Source organism: Habropoda laboriosa, unplaced genomic scaffold, assembly GCF_001263275.1.
Source record: "Habropoda laboriosa isolate 0110345459 unplaced genomic scaffold, ASM126327v1 scaffold273, whole genome shotgun sequence".
NCBI classification, from domain to species: Eukaryota; Metazoa; Arthropoda; class Insecta; order Hymenoptera; family Apidae; genus Habropoda; species Habropoda laboriosa.
Window position 1 is genome coordinate 87306 of NW_017100384.1, and position 19295 is coordinate 106600.

Below are 19295 nucleotides of genomic sequence, written 5' to 3' on the forward strand. Positions count from 1 at the left end.
TTCTTCGATCGAAATGATTTCATAATCGTTCAACCTCTTAAACGATTTATCATGAATAATTAATTGTTTCAATTTTAAGAGTGTAACATTTACTTTCGCGTTATTTTCCGAGCAGTATACTAATTTATGCATTGTACATGAACAGAAATCGTAAGTTATCGTTTATAAGCGCTACAACTTGCTTCGTTGTAAATGCCAACCAGAGACAAATCTGGAATATAAGGTATTTGTTTGCGTCTTCCGTATGTAAGAGGTAAAACTGTGGGTATTTTGTATTCGATATAATCTTGCGGATATTTGGAGAAATACGACGTTGTCATTCCTGGCGCGCACTGATAGTCGTAATTATCAGGTTTATAAAATGCTAAGGGATGAGAACTGCCAGTACGATCCTTATATTGATTACGATAAATTTGAACGCTCTGCAACATAAAATATTATTTTTCAAACACCAAGGGAGAAAAGCAAAATTTAATTATTGCCTTTTTTTAGGATTTATGAACGAAGCCGTGGAGTATGATTTATCTAAAGTCCGTTCAATTTAAGAGTAACCTCGCTCTCGGACCGATTTTCGTCCGTTCTGCGCAGTTCCCACTACTACCTACCGATGTGACGCATGCGATTGGTCGCAGCGCCATTTCGGCTAGGCCCAAGAACGACGACAATGTGAACAGTGCATAGAGTGGAGAGAATCTACCCGGTGGTCTAAAAGTATGCGCACATACTGTGCGCATGTGAACGTAGCGGTTTATGACAGACGAATAGTGGCTAGTTGTATGAATTTAGCCGGACAAAATAAAAATATCAATATTTAGAGAACGATTCAAAATCATTTAAATTCTTAAAAGACATATTATAAAGTACCTAATTTCATTAGGTACAAAAGAAAAAGGAAAGAGAAAAAGAGTAAATAGAGAATAAATTATATCACCGTGTATATGAAAGCGTTCACGCCTGGAATAGTAGACGGTGAGCGCAGCAGAGGGTAAGACGGAGAAAAACGTAGGCGGTTAAGTGGGGGTTTGGACGTTCTAGCTGTACAAAAGAAAAAGGAAAGAGAAAAAGAGTAAATAGAGAATAAATTATATCACCGTGTATATGAAAGCGTCACGCCTGGAATAGTAGACGGTGAGCGTAGCAGAGGGTAAGACGGAGAAAAACGTAGGCGGTTAAGTGGGGGTTTGGACATTCTAGCTCTGCCTTAGGCACGTCCCAGCGTGAAGCGAGGTTACTCTTAAATTGAACGGACTGTAATGGTAGTATTAAGGTAACGTTATATCAGTAAAAATATTATATGCTTGTTATACTACGAGATTTCGAACTGAATAATTTTTTTCTTATCTTAATAATTTTGCAATGACTGTTAAAATTTAATTCATATTCAATACCCGCCCTAATACTTATAAACGGAAATTTGGACTTTGAAAATGAATCATAATTCGGACGTCTGTTTAGGCTTTTTAACGACAATTCTCGAAAAATGTTCTTAGACTAAATTTAATTTCATCGTCTGTTGCTGTGAGTAAAGTGCTTAAAGTACGTCGGATAACCTTCAGGGTTTGTGTGATAATGTAATTTAATTCTACAAGAATTACCCGAGAAGAGCACAACCGACTGAATAAGAATTGATGCGTCGCTATCTTTCTTCACAACCCTGGACCGTTTCTGGACAGTGTGATCACGAATTATGAGAAATGGGTACCATAATGTATCAAGAAAAAGAGTATTGTAATCCAGGATCGTTAATACTGATACAGTACACTTCCGTATAACGCGAATTCCTATAACGCGCGAAATATATCGCGACTACTGTTTTCATGCAACGCGTATACAGGGTGTTTCAAAACATATGATGGATTCAGTGCGCTAAAATAAGAAAAAAAGTTCATATAAATATATACCCGATACGACCTTGTTTCCGAATTATAGCCGTTTATGTCTTCCAGTAATTCTTATGACTTTGAAACAAAATGTAAAACAATTAAATTGTTTTTTACCTTAAATAAATCGTCGACTTCCTTCATACGCGCAGAATCGATCGTTGAGATATCATTCGATAACATAGTTAAATTAGAATTAATCTTGCGACGCGCTTTACTTGCGCCGATTTCAGGACTTGGACTGTACGGTATACTTTGCATACCCCATTCGTATGGCGGCATCTTTAAAAAATGTACACAATAGTATAATAATGAAACCATTTACAATTCACGTTTTTTTTATTTTACAAATTATACCAAATTTATAAAATCATAGGTTGTTATAATTATCTATTAAACAAGTTGCAAAGAATTACAAACACGTTGCTACAAAATGCATATTTTTAATTCAGTTGATAGGTAATTCACTGATTTAAAGCTAAGAAACTGTAACGTCCTATTGAAATTTCGTCTCAAACCCTTGAAACATTTTCATTTAAAAAAAAAACCTAATTTTTATAAATTTGAGATGTACACAAGATTCCTTCATTAAAGATCCGAATAATACAGAATGTACTTATAACTGTTCAGAATTATTGTATCAATAATAAACATTGCAACATTTGAACTTCCTTTACACAGAAGAAATACGTATTATAATATCTAAATTGAAGTACTATTAGAAAAATTTGATTTATTAATTCAAACATTATACAGGGTGTCCCGTAAAGAGTGTAACACCCGGAAATGGGGGGTTGCTGAGGTGACTCTGAACAACTTTTTCCTTTACCAAAATGTTGGTTGAAGCTTCGTTTTTGAATTATTAACGAAAAACACTGGCCAATCAGAGCGCGCGTAGAGCCCGCGCTCAGGTACGGCCGAACAGAGATTCACCCGCGCACTATCGTGGACATGCGTACGCGTGAATCTTTATTCGCCCGTCCCTGAGCGGGGGCTCTACGCGCGCTCTGATTGGCCAGTGTTTTTCGTTAATAATTCGAAAACGAAGCTTCAAACAACATTTTGGTCAAGGAAAAATTTGTTCAGAGTCACCCCAGCAACCTCCCATTTCCGGGTGTTACACTCTTTACGGGACACCCTGTATGTATGTAAAAATCAAGTTAAAACGAAAGCAGATTATCCAATACTATTACGCTTTATATCTATTCATCATATAGATATACATTAACACCCGCTGATTTTCTGTTTAACTGTTCTCTTTACTGTTCTCAATCTTCTTCATTAATAGTAAATATATTAATGATAAATATAAATATTACTTTTTTCTTTGAAAAAGGAAATGTTTAAAACGACATTGCTTATGGAATGACCTAATAATATTACTGCCCTCTTCGGCTTAATTTTTCCAACTAACATTTTTGAACTTCTGCGAAAAACGAAGTTTCATAATTTAAAAGCAATTGTAAAACAGTTAAGAGAAATAATTAGGCTGCTTCTAAAGCCCTACAAAGCACACAAGATATTCTAACTTTGTTTAAGATGCAAAATACATGGAACTTCAAATATTTCAAAATAGTTTGGAAAATTACAAACTGATAAATATACAAAATAGTCCGTAGAATAATATAAGATCTATACATAGCTATAACAATTTTATTTCAATTAAATCAGGTGAAGGAGAAAAGTTAATCCATTTTCATAGATTTGGATCAAATAAACAGAAAACAAACTCACCGAGAATTTCGATAGCGTTTCATTTCTGTAATTTTGAAAATAACTAATGTCTGAAGAGGTACTCAACTTCGTCGGAAGATTGACATCCGTGAAAGGTAGCATTAGCGTAGGTGGATAAAACGTAGCTTGAAATTTTGACGTATTCCTGTTTTTCATTGCCATGTCTGCCTTTTTAACTATTTACAATGATCTAAGAAAAATTCTATCTTTCATACTGTAGAAAATTTCTGTCGAGAAGGTTATTCATTGAGTTACATTTTTCATAAACAAATAAACAAATGAGCGAAACGTTCATCTTCTTTGTGCATTCAAGCAATTAAATATTGGTGACGCGATAAATTCGAAGCATAAAAATTAAGACATGTTTTAAAATATGAAAAATAAATGTTTAATTAAGCAAATTTTTCAATTTCTTATCCATGAAATCTAAGCACAAGATTAAAAATTACGGAGGTTATGGAATTATAATTATTATACATATAAGATTAAAAGAGCAATGGTAAAAGTTGTATATGTTATTTATTCAACATCATTATCCAGTGTTAATTTTGAAAATTACAAAAACATAAAAAAACGTAGTGATTTATTTTGTAAACAAGCAATTAGAAGACATTTCTTATATTGTTTACCACTTATTATAGTGTTTAATGAAAATATGCATTACTTACCATGTGTATTTCTTTCTAATCATAGAATATTCTGTAGCAGTTGGTTATGCAAGGAGGAAGAAGGGGAGGAAAAGAAATATGCGCTTTGTCCTGGTCCTCCTAGTGCAGGGACGTCGAACTAGTGCGCCAAAAGCTGAAAGTTACGTTTATATCATTTGAAAAAATTGAAGCTTTTCATTCAGTAATTACCTATGAAAAAAATCCCCCAAAATTTTCTTCTTTTTTGAAACGCATCAGGATGGTGTACCCCCTAAAGTTTTGGGGGTCCCTGACAACGAAAAATTATTTAAAGGGGGTCTGGTAAACAAAAGGTTAAGAACCGTTGGTTTAAACCACTCACCTACACCGCAACTTCCCCTCAAGCGACAGCAGTGTAAAACTGAAGAGTAGTGGGGATGGGCCTCTTTTCTTTTACACGGGGGAAATCTTGCAAAGACACCCTGAAGAAGAGGCGGGGTAGTGTGGGATTCTTATCCACTAAAACCTCATGGCTACTCCGGTCAGACACGCTGGGAGGACCTGAAGTATCACTTGCAAATACATTTGGGTACCCCCCGCGCTGTATCTTGCGATCCAACCGAAGGGAGGAGCTCAAACCGACCCCTCCCATAGGCTCCTAAGGCCCAATGCATTTAGTCAGAGATGCGTACGCGTCGAAACGTCGCTTGCTGTACACTTCAGTGCTGCGATGTCTGCGGATGTCTGTCCACGAAGCGTCATCGTCACGCTATTGCGACGCAAACCTTGCTGTACACTTCGTGAATAAGAGCCGCCCACATCTCATACCCGACGCATCGTGGACATTGGGCCCAACTCCAGCAGAGCAAGGAAGTAACGGCATGCTCCGCCCCTTTCCGAGGACCGCGTGCAATGGTGGCTGGTAGTGGGGATGGGCCTGACCGCCTATTTCCCACTCCTTTGGCCAGGCGATAGCGTCGGAAGCCTCAAATTTGCTTTGCCGGACAATATACAAGTGTGTATGTAGTGGTGACTAACTTGCTGATGGTGGAGCCCGTGCGGCACCCGGGAGAGAAATTCATCGGAGTGAAGTACTGTGCGGTGCTCAGGAGTTTGCCCCCGGGGCGGCACAGGGGCAAGAGGGGCACTTCGTGTATAATACTCTTGACAATACGAGATTAACAACGGTCGAATGTGGAATTTATTACTCTGCAAAGATCATTTCTGTAAACGCACGATTAATTTTTCATATCAATTCATCACGCGAATTTATTCGTGTTCGATACATTCTTCCCTTCAAAGCTCCCCACAGATAAAAGTAAAATGGCGTGAGATGAGACGGTCTTGGAGGCGAAAGTATTGGTTCTTCCCGATCTATCCATCTGTGAGAAAAATGATCGTTTAACCACTCACGAACATGTATGTATATACTCGGTAATGTGCCAGACAGCCAGCTAGTTGCATCCTAATGTTTTCTAAAAGATATGGTAATTCATTCCTTAGAAAATATCAAGCAGAGGCGTGTCTAGCGTAAGCAACGCCTAAGGCAACCGCGAAATTTGTGCCCCTCCCACATGCATGTACATTCCAGTTCCACCTTTTCTTTCCTACTTCTTTGTCGAACACGATTTTGACTCTGGACAAAAACAGAAAACAACTTCATTATTCGAAACATTTTATTGTTGCACTACACTGGAAGATGTTGCGGCTAAAGAGGCATGCGAAGCACACGAATAACAAGCGTAAATTACTAACATTAACCCTTAACATTCAGATTATCACTCCTCTGAGTGTTAAGTTGCTTTTAATTCCAAAAACAATATCAGTAACTAATGTATGATATATTACTATAGAAAATAATTTTACACGCATCATTTACACAATCTAAATATAAGTTTACATTATTTATTGTTAAATATTTTATTACGCTACAATTGTATTCCATATCCTCTAAGTTTGAAAAAAATAAATACTAAAGCTGTCCAGAAAATTGACATTTTCTTCTTTATAAAGCAATTTATAAAAGCGTGCATATCAAGTCGGCCCTGGCAGTCTTCGCATATATCGCGTAGATGGGCCTGGCAGTAAGAGGGTTGAAATAAATTTATTCACCAAACACTATTTTTTTCAGCTTTTTTACACGCACCTGACATTGGCGCCCAGGGCACGTGCCCTACTTGCCCCACCCTAGATACGCTCCTGCAATCGAGCGATATGGCAAAAAATACGGCTCCAGTAACATATCATTGTATGTACATACAGTACCGGCCAAATGTTTGGAATCACTGTGCATTGCAAATTGCACAAAAATTGCCCAAAAATGTTAGCATTTATAATAATTTTCCAACGAATTTTTTATTATTCAAATCAATCGAAATGAGATAAAGTGCTATTGATCTCCACAACATCAATTTCAAATCAATAAAGAATTAGTAGTAGATTCAATATTAATATAAATTGGCAGGTGATTCCAAACTTTCGGCCGGTAGTGTACATGCCTGTCCATACGTTGCATGTGAATTGATGTTGAAAGGCAACTGCTCGAGTTATGTATGGATTTTCTCATGCCCATACATGATTATTGTCAATATTAAAAATTCCTCCTCTCATAAACGTCGCTTCATAAGTTCGCAATATTTTCGATGGAAACAAGTTATCTTCTTCCTCTGTATGCACATACCACTGACAACATTCCACTTGCTTTGCATAATCAGCTGGAATAAGCTGTTGCACTCGCTTCAAATGATACGGCTAACCTGTTATCAGCACAAAGAGTTCGCCATATAATCGATGGAGATATTCCCGGTTGACACGAAGCTTCGCAAACACTTGCTGTAAAATTGTTATTGAAAAAATTCAATATTCTTGATGAGTGATTTCGTCACCGCATAACTTCGTAAAATTCATTTTCTTGGGGAAATGGTTCAAACGATCCCGTCCTTATTAACCCCTTAATTTACGATTTTTTCGCTGACTATGCATCTAAGCGTCAGCTATGCACTATGTCAGTACTGAATTGAGTAAGAAAAGAATAAAATTTGGCAATCCTCCGTTTTATAAATTAAAACGAAAGTTTAAATTTAAATTAATTCTTGTTACTAATAATTTTTATCGCATCTTGACCAGGATCTGTGCTATGAGTTTGACACGTTGGTATAAGGCGATAATTTGCAAACACTGTGAGATGCGGTATTCTTCTGTTAGAGAATCTGCTTCGATACTCCCTTACAACAGTACAGGCATTCTCGTTGCAAAAGCTGTAAACGAAGTGCATAGTTGTACTAAATTTATGTTTACAACCAAGGCCGGCCCTAGTAATTTTACCGCCCCGTGCAATGATATGTTTCACCTCTTAAAGTACTGTGAAGTTTTATTATATGAAAATTTAACTAATGATGTCTCGATACCTGGTTTCAACGCGGAAGGAATAAATAACTTTTGTATGTTTCATTTTCCAACTTCTTTTGTGATTCATTACATTTGAATTTCATAGAGTTTAGAGCAATTTTGCAGCCTACCGTCGGTAGTGCAACGTCATGTTTGCAACACAGTGATTTAATAAATAAAATTGCTGAAATAGTCTGAAAGACTACACGTCTGATTCACTCAATATGTACTACTAATGCAGGATTCGTCCTCTGCATTAGAGATTTTTTGAAAATTTTTCTCTACGATCTCCGATAGTGTCGGGATTCTCGAAAGTGTCGAGATTCTCAAAAGTGTCGGGATTCATATTATTAGGACAATGTTTCTGCACTTTTTGTTACAATTTATGACGTCTGTGTCAGTATTGAAAATGGACTTTGTAACTGCTTATATTCAATTTATTCTACGACTCTGAGGAAGCATCTTTACTATTTGAAATGCTCTATGGAACTGTCTTTGGACACTCAAAAAGAGAAAACTGGGGTCCGCTTATACCTACAAACTGTTTGCAGCAGTGCTCGACTCGAAGACGAACACCAGCCACATCTGGTGGAAGTCCTAGCGTCTTTGCCTAAATTTTAGACTCCAAAAGAACGCCGAGACATTTTTGTCCTCACTCGATTATTTCTACAGGGTGTTCTTAGAAGTGGGCCCGACAAGCAGTAAACGAAAGTCCTGAACTCAAGAATAACCGTTGCCGTTCGATCGTGCCATAAACCGTGCCTGTGAAGACCGAACACCCTGTGCAACCTGATTTTTCTTCGTTCGCCAGGCGAAAAGTTACAGGCCCGGTTGTGTTCTTAGGAGATCCCGGGCCCACCCCCAGAATGCCGAGGATGGCCACCGTGGGGTTTTAGCCGCTACGAGTCCGGCACTACCCCGTCCCCCTCCCCCATTGAGGATCTCCCCACGTAAAATAAAAAAAAAGGGTGTTCTTGGAAACAATCCAACAGCCAGTATCACGGATACTAGGATTCGTGCGATTAGATGTAAACAAAGCGACTGCGTAAACATTGTCTAGGAAAAATTGAAACCGCGGTCGCAAGTTTCGAAACGGCAAACGGGGGTTCACGGAATTTTCGGGAATTTGGACATTCTCGAGAATCCAGACACTTTCGGGACCCCCGAAATTATCGGAAACCCGACCCGACTCGACCCGTCTCGAGCATCGGGTTCTCGCACACCTCTAGTAATTACTAACCCATCGATATAACTGATTATTATGAACAACACTATTTATAAATTCAATTAGCATTGGTAAAAGAATAATACTCCCGTATCATTATTACTTTAAACTTCTTACAGTCTCGCGCGAGCTTAATCACAATAATTAATGATTTTATCATTGTAAGCCAGATAAAAACCTGCAAAACCATTTTTTCTGTAATATCGTTGATCAGTTCCTCTTATCTGTCAAGATTAACGAAGCAGTACGAGAAATTTCTTCATATCGTCAGATGGAATGAAAATATTAAATTTATTTTAGTAATACGTTTATTAACCCCTTTAGTCTTCGGTCTAACCTACTTCAGCAAAGTATTATACACTAATGTTACGGAACGGGCCGTAACGGTTGAGACCGCCTTCGTTTCGGGTTGGTTAAAGGCGTAAAATTCCAGAAATGTGTTTGATGTCGTTTTATTAAATGTTTAGTTCGAACGGGTGTCGTTCTAGTATGGCTTTACACTACCTGTCGACCTTGTGCAGGTACATCGGGTTTATACTAGTTTTGGCACCTTGCTTCCGACCAATCAATGGTCAGGAAAAGGGCCTGGAGTCGAGCGTCGCTTCATGGGTTTCTCCCGACTTTGCTCCCTTTCTACCCGTGGCGGTTGCTTGGCGTTTCGGTTTATAATTATAAAGCTGTTTGGTTATGATAATAATAATATAATAGTATCTAATAATAATAATGTTAACCCTTTCGCGACTAGCGCCGGTTATATCCGGCATCCACTAAATGCTTCACACTGGCTGGCGCCGGTTATATCCGACATCCACTAAGCGCGTCGCATTGGCTCGCGCCTTAGCAACTCGAAGTGAAGATTTATTTTAAAATACAGAACAAGGGCTCAACAACATTCCCTTTATCCAATACATCCTTAAATCCTCCGCTGTTCCAACGAAATCCTCTACGCTGGGAGCTCGAAAAACGCGAGACTCTCATGGTGTGCACCAATGGCACGACGACCCGTCCGTTAGCGGCGTACTGGTGCCTAGTTCCGCCGTCGCGAAAGGGTTAATAAGAATATTATAATAGTATCTAATTACAATAATGTTAATAACAATATAATAATGGTATCTAATTGCAATAATGTTAATAATAATATAATAGTATCTAATTACAATAATGTTAATAATAATATTGTAATAGTATCTAATAAGAATGTGTGGGGGAAAGGCAGTGGGTTCTCCGATTATACTGGAATACGTATTATTTATAGTACACAATGTCGTTTCGTATTTTTCTTTTTCAGCAGCTAATCCTTCTCAATCTGTCTGTCTCATTGGTGACGATAAGTAAAGTATTTATGACAATTTATCATGCGTGTTATCATACAACAGGTTAATGACAAACGAGATTTATTTCACGAATCGAATATGGTAAGTAATACAAAGCACGTGATATACTTATGCTCCTATAATTTCAGCGATTTAAACGCACGAGATCGATCATTTCACGTAGCTCTCTGAGGTCAGTTATCCAAATCGTATGAGTACTGTTTCTTTCTTAAGATACAATTAAAGATTCGTCCGTGTCACATTCGTAATCACATAATTCAATGTATACGTTATTTCTGTGTTTATCAGATTCCGATTTATCGCCTCACCACCTTCCACTTGTTCCAATAATAAAATGTCTACGACAATAAGTTATAAATGTTATTCCGCTTGTGATAAGCAGATAGTTTCGTTCGCGCACGCCAGCGTAATTCTGTGCTTCTATCTTTTTACAGAAGTGAATTGAAATTTTTGTCGGCTGTACACCGTGCTTCAGAAGTAAATTCTGCACGTCGTTAGAAATGATTCGCAAAGAAGTATACGTTAAACTAATTTTGTGCCTGTGCTTGTTATTACAGTCGGTAGTAGCAGATTTTCAACTCGAATTAGTACAAGTTGTGAGTATCTGAATAAGTTAATACGTTCGAAATAAGAATGCTTCTTTTTTCACGAAAATAAGTGTAATACTATTAATAGGAAATGTACATTTGGCAATAACATAAATAGTTTCCAAAGGTTCTTCAATTTTGGATACAAATTTCCAGTGTTGTCAAGTTGGACTTTTATTATCAATATAAATTATCAATGGTATATTTATTCTTAACATATTGTGATTTTAAAGAAGGTGTGTGTTTGAAAATTGCTTCGACGAATACACTTCCCATAGTACGACATGTGTATGTAAACTAAAACTGATTGGAACATTTTGAATTGAAACCCTTTTTTGATCTCTTCCCTTTTTCATCTCTTGAAATTGGAAATAAATCCTTACTTTGTTACTTTCATGCACACATTTCAAATTGCAATTCTATTATAATAACTTTGAATAATTTAAGCTAAACAATTATTTTCAATTTTGTAAAATAACTACCTGAAACTTTATACTAATTAATCAGTATATGTGTTCTGTTCAGTGTATGCATTTACGAAATAGATCATTTCTTTCTACTGGTAAATACATGTAATCCCTGAAACTTTAACGAAAGTGTTTAAATTCGTATTTTATAATCGAGGGATTATTTTAAAACAACTTCAAAATATACGTAGTAATTAATAGATAATGCTTGAACAAATGTAATTAATAGTGGCTTACAAAAATATAATTGCAATTCAATATCGATCATATCCGTGATTTACTGATACAATATCATGTACTTATAACTATGAAGTATTATAACATAGTATCATATTTTGTTAATATTTTTATTTTATTATTATATTTTCTTGTATTTTTACATTTTACATAGTATTACAAACAGTTTTTACCGCAGCTTTTTTAAGTTTAAACTTTTTTAAGTTAGATAATAATGACCAAATAAGTGTATTGTGATTTTTTTTTTTTCTATTCAATACACGTGTACTACGGCAGATTCCTTCTTCTTGACAATGGTGTGTAAAAATTTACGATCGGACAAAATTTAATATGTAGCATCAACCCGCGAATTTCAGCAGTTGAAAAAAGGACATTTTATTGGACAAAATATTTGTTAGAAAATAAAACTTGGCAAAATTCCAACGAAAAACAGATAACATACAATCCATTACATTTAAAATTTAATGCTGTAATCGTACAAATGATAAAAGCGGAACGTACCTATTACACAGACTTCAAACAAATTTCTCACGTAACGTCACTTCTTAGAAAAATAGCTGGTTAAATGCATTTTCCATGAACAGTGGAAGATTTTATATACGATAACATTATTTTTAAGTAGATTTTACAAACAGTGTAAAATTGTACACAAGGTGGAATAATTAAGTATCTTTCGTTATGAGGTTTTAATTTACATTAGATGCACAAATTAATTCGGTGCCTTTCTTCGCGAAGTCTTCCCAACTTTATCGACTCAAAGTCGCCATATTGTTTCGGAGAGGAAATTCGTCAGTTACCCAATACAGAGAAAAGCGGTCGTTAAAAATAACGGAGATCATTTTGGACATTATTTTGCTTTTTTTTTTAAATAAACACTGAAGTTGTGAATTAATTTGCACATCTAATACATACTGTACGATAACCGTTTGACCTCGTCTAAATATTATTTCGAAAGTCATAAAACGCAAGGGGGTACGGCAAAGGCAATTTTCAGAGACTCTCTTAGGACAAATTGTTTCGTAGCGGAAAAGCTCAAGCTCTATTGTTCCGAAAAAGAAACGGCTTATAAAAAATGTGCTATAGTTAGCTCGTAGCATCCTTTGAACTGAGATATTGGAAAGGACAGAAAGGTAACTGAAATTGGTCCCATAGTAACAGATAGTTATGTTGTTCATAATTATTATCTCCAAGCAAAAAAGGGCTTCTATTATCTTTTCAAATAGGACGACGTATAAATGTACGTTTATTTTTACGAACATTTTTTGATTCTAACAACATTCGCTTGAAACACTTCCCTGAATTTTGCACAACTAGTACAATTCAAAAGGAACATTTAAAGGACCTATACGATCGATCCAACTGTTTATTATCGATAAATCATTCATGAAGCATCTGATTAATCAAGCATTAATGAAGCATCAAATTAGATCAATACTTTAATGTAAATAGATAAGATTTTGAAGAATTAATGAAAAAAATTTGAAGCTACAGGAGATTTAATTATTTACTATCTTCTGTCTAGCTGAAGAATGAAAGCCAAACATTTATCTACCAAACCATTTAAAAAAATAAAAGGCGCTGTCTTTCTAGCGTAATAAGTACGTAATGAAACTTACAACTACGTATTTCTCGCAATTTTCGAAAATTCCTGGAAAATGAGGAAATGTCAAATTCTTGTTCAATGCAGATACAGCACTTTAGTTGACTATCCGCATCTACGAACATGCGTAGTATACAGGGTGCTCAAAATGGTCGGGGCCAAGCTTATACTACGTGCAAACGAGGCCAAGTAAATGAGAAAAATTCGTGTAAACTTATGTCTGAAAATGCTTTATTGAAAAGTTACAAGCGTTCAAAGATTTACTACTATTTCTAATACAGTAGAAATATTCGAAAGAGTTTGACAATCATTAGTTCGACGAATAGAAGGAAGCCTGCATTCTTGCAGAAGGAAGAAATTTCGAACTTTTATTATAACTGCCGTAACAATTGATAAAGATCTTTGAACGCGTATAACTTTTAGTTAAAATTTTCACAATCTTTTTTTTACACATACTCGACCTCGTTGACACGTAATATCAGTTTGGTATCGACCTTTTTGGACACTCTGTATAGGGGAGAGTCGTGCAGTACCGGCCAAAGCTAGATCTCGCTTATACTGTTACTCGACTGCACTATTGACGGAAAAACAAATGAATACTATAGCTCTGAGATTCTTTTTTCTTCAGTATTACCAGAGCTCTAAGGCGTTCAACGTTTACGCTGGTGTTCCGTGCGACAAAAGTTATTTTTCGTAGCTGCAATGGTTGGGCTCACGTGGAGTGCACGGATCAAGAAAATATCGATCATTTTACCTGTGATATTTGTAGACGTGCCTAAATAAAAGTTCTAACATTATTTATTACTTAGACCTTAAAATCTACCAACTAAGTAGCTGGCCGGTACTGTACGACAATTTTTCGTTCGCTGCAAATTACAACTCTTTTATTTCCACGAATTATTTATCTTTATGAGAAAATTTAAGAAAAACCATTTGTCCCCTTTTATTAGGCACCCTTTGTACTACAAATTACTCTTTTTGAAATTCCATTTTTACCAACATTAGCCCAAGTTATCCCCTACACCTCATTAGGACTCATCTTACGTTGTATAATTTTAACAGAGAAAGTAGTAAATAAATAATACTTGCGTTATTTTATTTAGAAACATAACATTTACCATTAGTGCAAAGAAAAATAATCTACATTCATTTGTTAATAATTAAACAAATAAACGTAAACAGAAAATTTCCATTAGGGAAAAAATATTTTGGGTAACGTGTTTTCTACTTGTCTGTAAACACCAAACTAACTTGTACTTGCCTTTGGAGCTTTGTTTGTAGACATTTTGCTGAATTCTTAGATAGTGTACGGAAATTTTGTTCGTTTCATTTCTGTTACATTATTCTTTTTCTTCAGTTCAATTGTTAAGAAATGAATGTAAATCATTCTTCTTTGCACTAATAGTATATATTATGTTTGTATGTAAAATAACGTAAATATGATTTATTTGCAGGAGAACCTCCGTTATATGAACTATGTGGGAGGACAAAGGTGTTCACATGATAGAACGCGGATTATATACAACACTTAAGACAAAATGAAATAAAATGAATACAATTTGTTTGTAGATAACTTCATATATAGAATACAAAATCAGAAAGACAATATTGTTCAATCCTCCTTTTTAACGAAGTTAAAGAAATCACTGTGAGTAGATGTCATTTTACACAGAAGCAAGTACATATGTAAACACTTTATAGGTATACATACAGAAATTATACAACGCTATAGAAATTCTAACGAGGTGTACGGAAACTTTTTTGACTGATTGCACATCACAACCCGTTTTACCAAATCCTGAATTAAAAGTTCAAGTTGCTTCCTCTATTACATTTCCCGAAAACGAAGGTTCATGTGTCACGTGCATTCAATCTCTACTCTTCGTATATAAATTAGCCTGTTTTGAAGGTGACGCAGAGACAAAAGATGTTCTACAGCGCTTTGTTCGTAGTTCGATAATTAAGAAAGTGTCGTTAGCAAACGGTGTAAATTTTCGCTGAGCGAGTCTTGTCCATCTGAATGAATTTCTATCTCTGACACTGTTAATTACACAAACACGAGTTTTCTTTCGTTTTCACCAGAGGAAATTGCGTATCCGAAATAATTTTTTTCCTCAATTTTGGTCCTTAAGTTCTCTACACAGTGCAATTTGCATTTTATAGGCGTTTTATTAGAAAATGAACGCAGCCAATGCTCCATTAAATCGAGAACGCCTGGCATTCTACGGCAAATGAATCGCGCGCTCCCCTTATTGTATACAGGGTGATTCACCTAACTTGACGACCTAAAATTGCTTGTCAGCTATTCGTTGTAGGGAATAGTACGTAAAGGAAAAGTTGCACGATTTCAAGGGGCACATATTTTGCAATAAGTGTTTTTTTTCCACATTTTTTTATGCAGAAAGTTTCGAAGGTCACCGTGACATTTTTAAATGAAATACCGTATACATCTTTCCGAAAATTAAGAGAGCATTGAGTAAATAAATACTAACCCTTTGCGATCGGCACATTTCTCCGGTGGGACTACCAGTTAGTCGGAGCAAATTTAGATTTTTAAAGTTATTTTTGCATAGTTGATTTATTATATATATATAAGGATATTGAAGAACATAGAATATTTTGAAACTGATGTATTTTGTTTAATATTAATTATAGTGCATAAAAATGAAACGTTTTAATTTTTGTGATTTTCCAAAGTATGATACTTTTCCATGCGAGGACTAAAGTATTCCTTTTCTCATATGCCACAGTAGACTTTTCCACAAATTTAGGTTTTTTAATTCCAGCTGGCAAATATCTTCTATTTTGAGGGATTGTAAAGAGTAATTAATATATACGATACCTTTCGATCATAAAATAGCAGATGTGCACACAAAGCAAAGATCATGCCGCCATAGCCATAGCGGCGACACCGATCGCAAAGGGTTAACGTGTAATATATTTAAAATGAGTATTTATTGAGATATTTACCATAGAAGTTCTATTCTATTGGAATCGAATTTACACAAAAACACGCAAAGGCATATTTCTCTACCCGTAAATGTCCCCCATGAAATTATGTAATTGTTCCTTCACACTATTCCGGACAGTGAATAGTTTACGAGCAATTTCAGGTCGTCAAGTTAGGTGAATCATCCTGTCTAACTTCATTTCAACGAAATATTCATTCAAAAAATTTTACTTAGGTCTTTCTTACACAACATTTAAATTAGAGAAGGGTAGGTGGAGGATAATTTCACCCCTGTTCAAATGCGAATGGCTCTACGTAAAAGAATATAAGTGTGATATTTTTGGCTTTTCTCGGTGAACGTAAAATTTCCTAAAAATTAACACGAATATTGTATAATTCGTAAGTTATTTTTAGAAATGTAAATATTGATAAAATACTTCAATATCGGATAAAGTAGATTATGTTTAATTGAACATACGTACCTAATGAAAGATGATAAGGTGAAAATATCGCTTTACTCTTTCTTGTCAGGTATCAAATCTTCTTTTACTACTAAATCAATAGAAATTCAACGACGATAAATAAGATAATCTTATTGTTATCAAGTTATCATGCGTACACATGCATGTAATAAATGCCGAATCGTATGCTTTGAAAGTGGAGCTCTCGAAATGACATATACAGGATGTACGCCGTAACAGTCGCCACGATTTGTTCAAGCACTTCCGACAATGTGATGAAACAAATTGCAAAGATAAATAAGACAGCAATAATGTTGAAATAATAAAAATTGCCATAGTGCATTTGCTTCGATGAAAAATCTAGATCACCTTAACTTTTTCAAATGGCACCATATAATTTTATGTATCCAGTAATTATAAACAATATTGACAATGCGTTCTCCCTGTGCGCTGACCCATTTAAACATTCAGACTTTTGTAAAACTGATTTTAATATTTTACAAAGAATGCGTATCGTAATGGAATATTTCACAGAATGTCATCTTTCGACATCTAGATTCACTTTACAAATTTCATTAACCCCTTCGTTGCTGTTGGTACCTATCGGCACTCTGATCTTAGCATCTACAGGCATTTAGGCACACTGCCACCTTATTCCAACAAGAGAAATTTAAAAGCGATCAGTTATAAATTTTCGTTTGAAAATTTTTCAAAAATTTCAAGAAGCCGAAACGAAAGATTGAACGTCTATCGTCTGCAACGGGTGTTACGTACTAAAATCTGCCGCAGCGAAAGGATTAAAATCCCTAGGGGACGAGCTATAGGGTCTCCTTGTTAGTGGTAATAGTATGTAATTCGATCTCTTGTCCATGGTATGAAATCGTATTATCATTGAAAAACGACATTCTACTGTCTTCCTCAAATTTCGATACGTAGAAGCAAATACAGTAATGTCTCCACAAGTGTCAGTCCGCAAGGAACCTAAACCTGGCACTTGTAGAATCAGGGACTCAGTCCAGGCAACTAAGCGATTTAAATACCAACTCTTTTAATTTTACGTTTTTTTATCCCGAAAAATGACATCAAACACGACATAATTTGAACAACATTTACTTATTAACACGTTCACTGTCACGCCAGATATTTCACTGTATTGAGATAAAACAGACGCCCTGTATTACATTACATAGAGTCGGCCTACCGTTGGACTGCCAGTTGGAGAATTGGCCTGCCGTTTGAATGACACTTGTAGAATTGGCCCTACATTTGACTGACACTTGTAGAATCGGCCCTACATTTGACCGACACTTGTAGAATCGGCCCTACATTTTTTTTTTACGTGGAGGTAAGCCGACATTAAATTAATTACTCAATAAGTATTAATAAGTAAATGTTGTTCAAATTATATCGTGTTTGATATCATTTTCATCAGAAAAATCTCACCAACATGTTAAAAAAAATTTCAGATGAAAAAAAGTAAAATTAAAGAAATTATATTTTTCTATTATGAATTGTCGAGCCGTGAAATCTCGTAAAAGAAACCGAGTGGTGTAGCGTTACACGCTTGACTGACAGCGAGCGAGATAACATAGGCGTAGGACCATCTATACTGACACTTGTAGAATCCAAACTGGCTGACACTTGTAGAGACATTACTGTAAACTTCGTGAATCCACAGTTCTGCATGCACGTACTATCCGATCCCGAAGTTACGCAATAGTGTTAACGAGTGTTTCATAAAAAAATGAAATTTCAGATTAGACAACTGAGTCTAAACGTATTAACAACAGTGCAGGGCTGGCGGTAGAGTGCTTGGTGCCCTTATGCAAGAATTTAGACGGCGCCCTAGAATTATTATTGTTATAATGTTTAGCATTAACTGGTTCTTTGTAACTGTACTGTAACTTGCGATTCGCACGAAAAAACACGAAACACCAGTGCTGTGACTCATGATGCTTATAAACAATATATCTCGGCTTCTCGAAAGAAAAACTTAGTGAAAATTCAAAAATTCTCCTTTTGTGTCCGAGGTGCCCCTGTCATTGGCGCCCTTGACATCGAGCGCTTACAATTATTGCATTGTGGACGATGAATATCCACATTGGATTGAGTGCGGTCTCATTTTTCTTTATAACTTTTCTTTGTCAGACTATCGAAAATGCCGAAAAAATCGTCGCGACCGTTACGGTGACCTCCCTATAAATGTGTGTGCAAATAAACATAGTATTCGATGGAATGATTTTCTGTAAAAAAATTTTCAGATATTCAGGCATGGTGATCGAACACCAAGCAGTACAGAGCTGTTTCCCAAAGCACCACTTCTTCCTATTTATGAAACGCTGGGTAACGGTCAATTAACCGAGGTAAATACACGTTATGTACATCTTTATAACTGACTTCTTTATCTTTTCTTTACTAATCTATTATCCTTCGAAACTATTTTCCATTGTTGCGGTAAAATATCCAACTCTTTACGCTGAAATTCTGGAGATTCCGGAACTTTGTGTAAATATAAACACAATGTTGCAGTTGTTGTCTGCAACGCTAACTTATTTACTCTATACCCGATAGTTAATAGTATATAACCGCAACTATGCAGTGTGTCCATCGTTACAATGTTACATCGTCTTGAATTAAGAATAATCTGGAATTATTCGTTATTCATGAATAACAAATAAATTAATAAGTCGTTTAACACGTTGAATGCCGGACCAATTCTACGTAACTTGTCGTAACAATGTAACATTTGTCGCACGCTTCCCTCGATACCACCTACGCTGTGCCAATGCGTTTGTTCACGATCGCGC

General features: G+C 35.8%; 2 protein-coding genes across 2 annotated transcripts in view; one reads left to right on the plus strand and one right to left on the minus strand.

Moving 5' to 3' along the window:
- Window positions 1-155: 155 nt before the first annotated feature.
- Window positions 156-3776, minus strand: LOC108574989. Its single transcript, XM_017937675.1, has 3 exons — window positions 3615-3776; window positions 1998-2162; window positions 156-422 (listed from the first exon to the last, which is right to left on the minus strand). The coding sequence occupies exons 1-3, from the start codon at window positions 3774-3776 to the stop codon at window positions 156-158; spliced, it is 594 nt and encodes a 197-aa protein (XP_017793164.1).
- Window positions 3777-10616: 6840 nt separating this feature from the next.
- The window catches only part of LOC108574993 (venom acid phosphatase Acph-1-like), a 13776-nt gene continuing 5097 nt past the window's right edge, over window positions 10617-19295 (plus strand). The window contains exons 1-2 of the mRNA XM_017937679.1: window positions 10617-10782; window positions 18750-18851. Of these exons, the coding sequence (XP_017793168.1) occupies window positions 10687-10782; window positions 18750-18851 (198 nt within the window). The 5' untranslated portion in view covers window positions 10617-10686. The remainder of the gene's footprint in view (window positions 10783-18749; window positions 18852-19295) is intronic.

Excerpts from the sequence above, each read along its gene's own strand:
- LOC108574989 (XM_017937675.1), bottom strand. The coding sequence starts at position 3,776 with ATGGCAATGAAAAACAGGAATACGTCAAAATTTCAAGCTACGTTTTAT. Across the intron at positions 2,163-3,614 it reads AAACGCTATCGAAATTCTCG|ATGCCGCCATACGAATGGGG; the intron begins GTGAGTTTGTTT and ends CATTTTTTAAAG. Across the intron at positions 423-1,997 it reads AAGTCGACGATTTATTTAAG|AGCGTTCAAATTTATCGTAA; the intron begins GTAAAAAACAAT and ends TTTATGTTGCAG.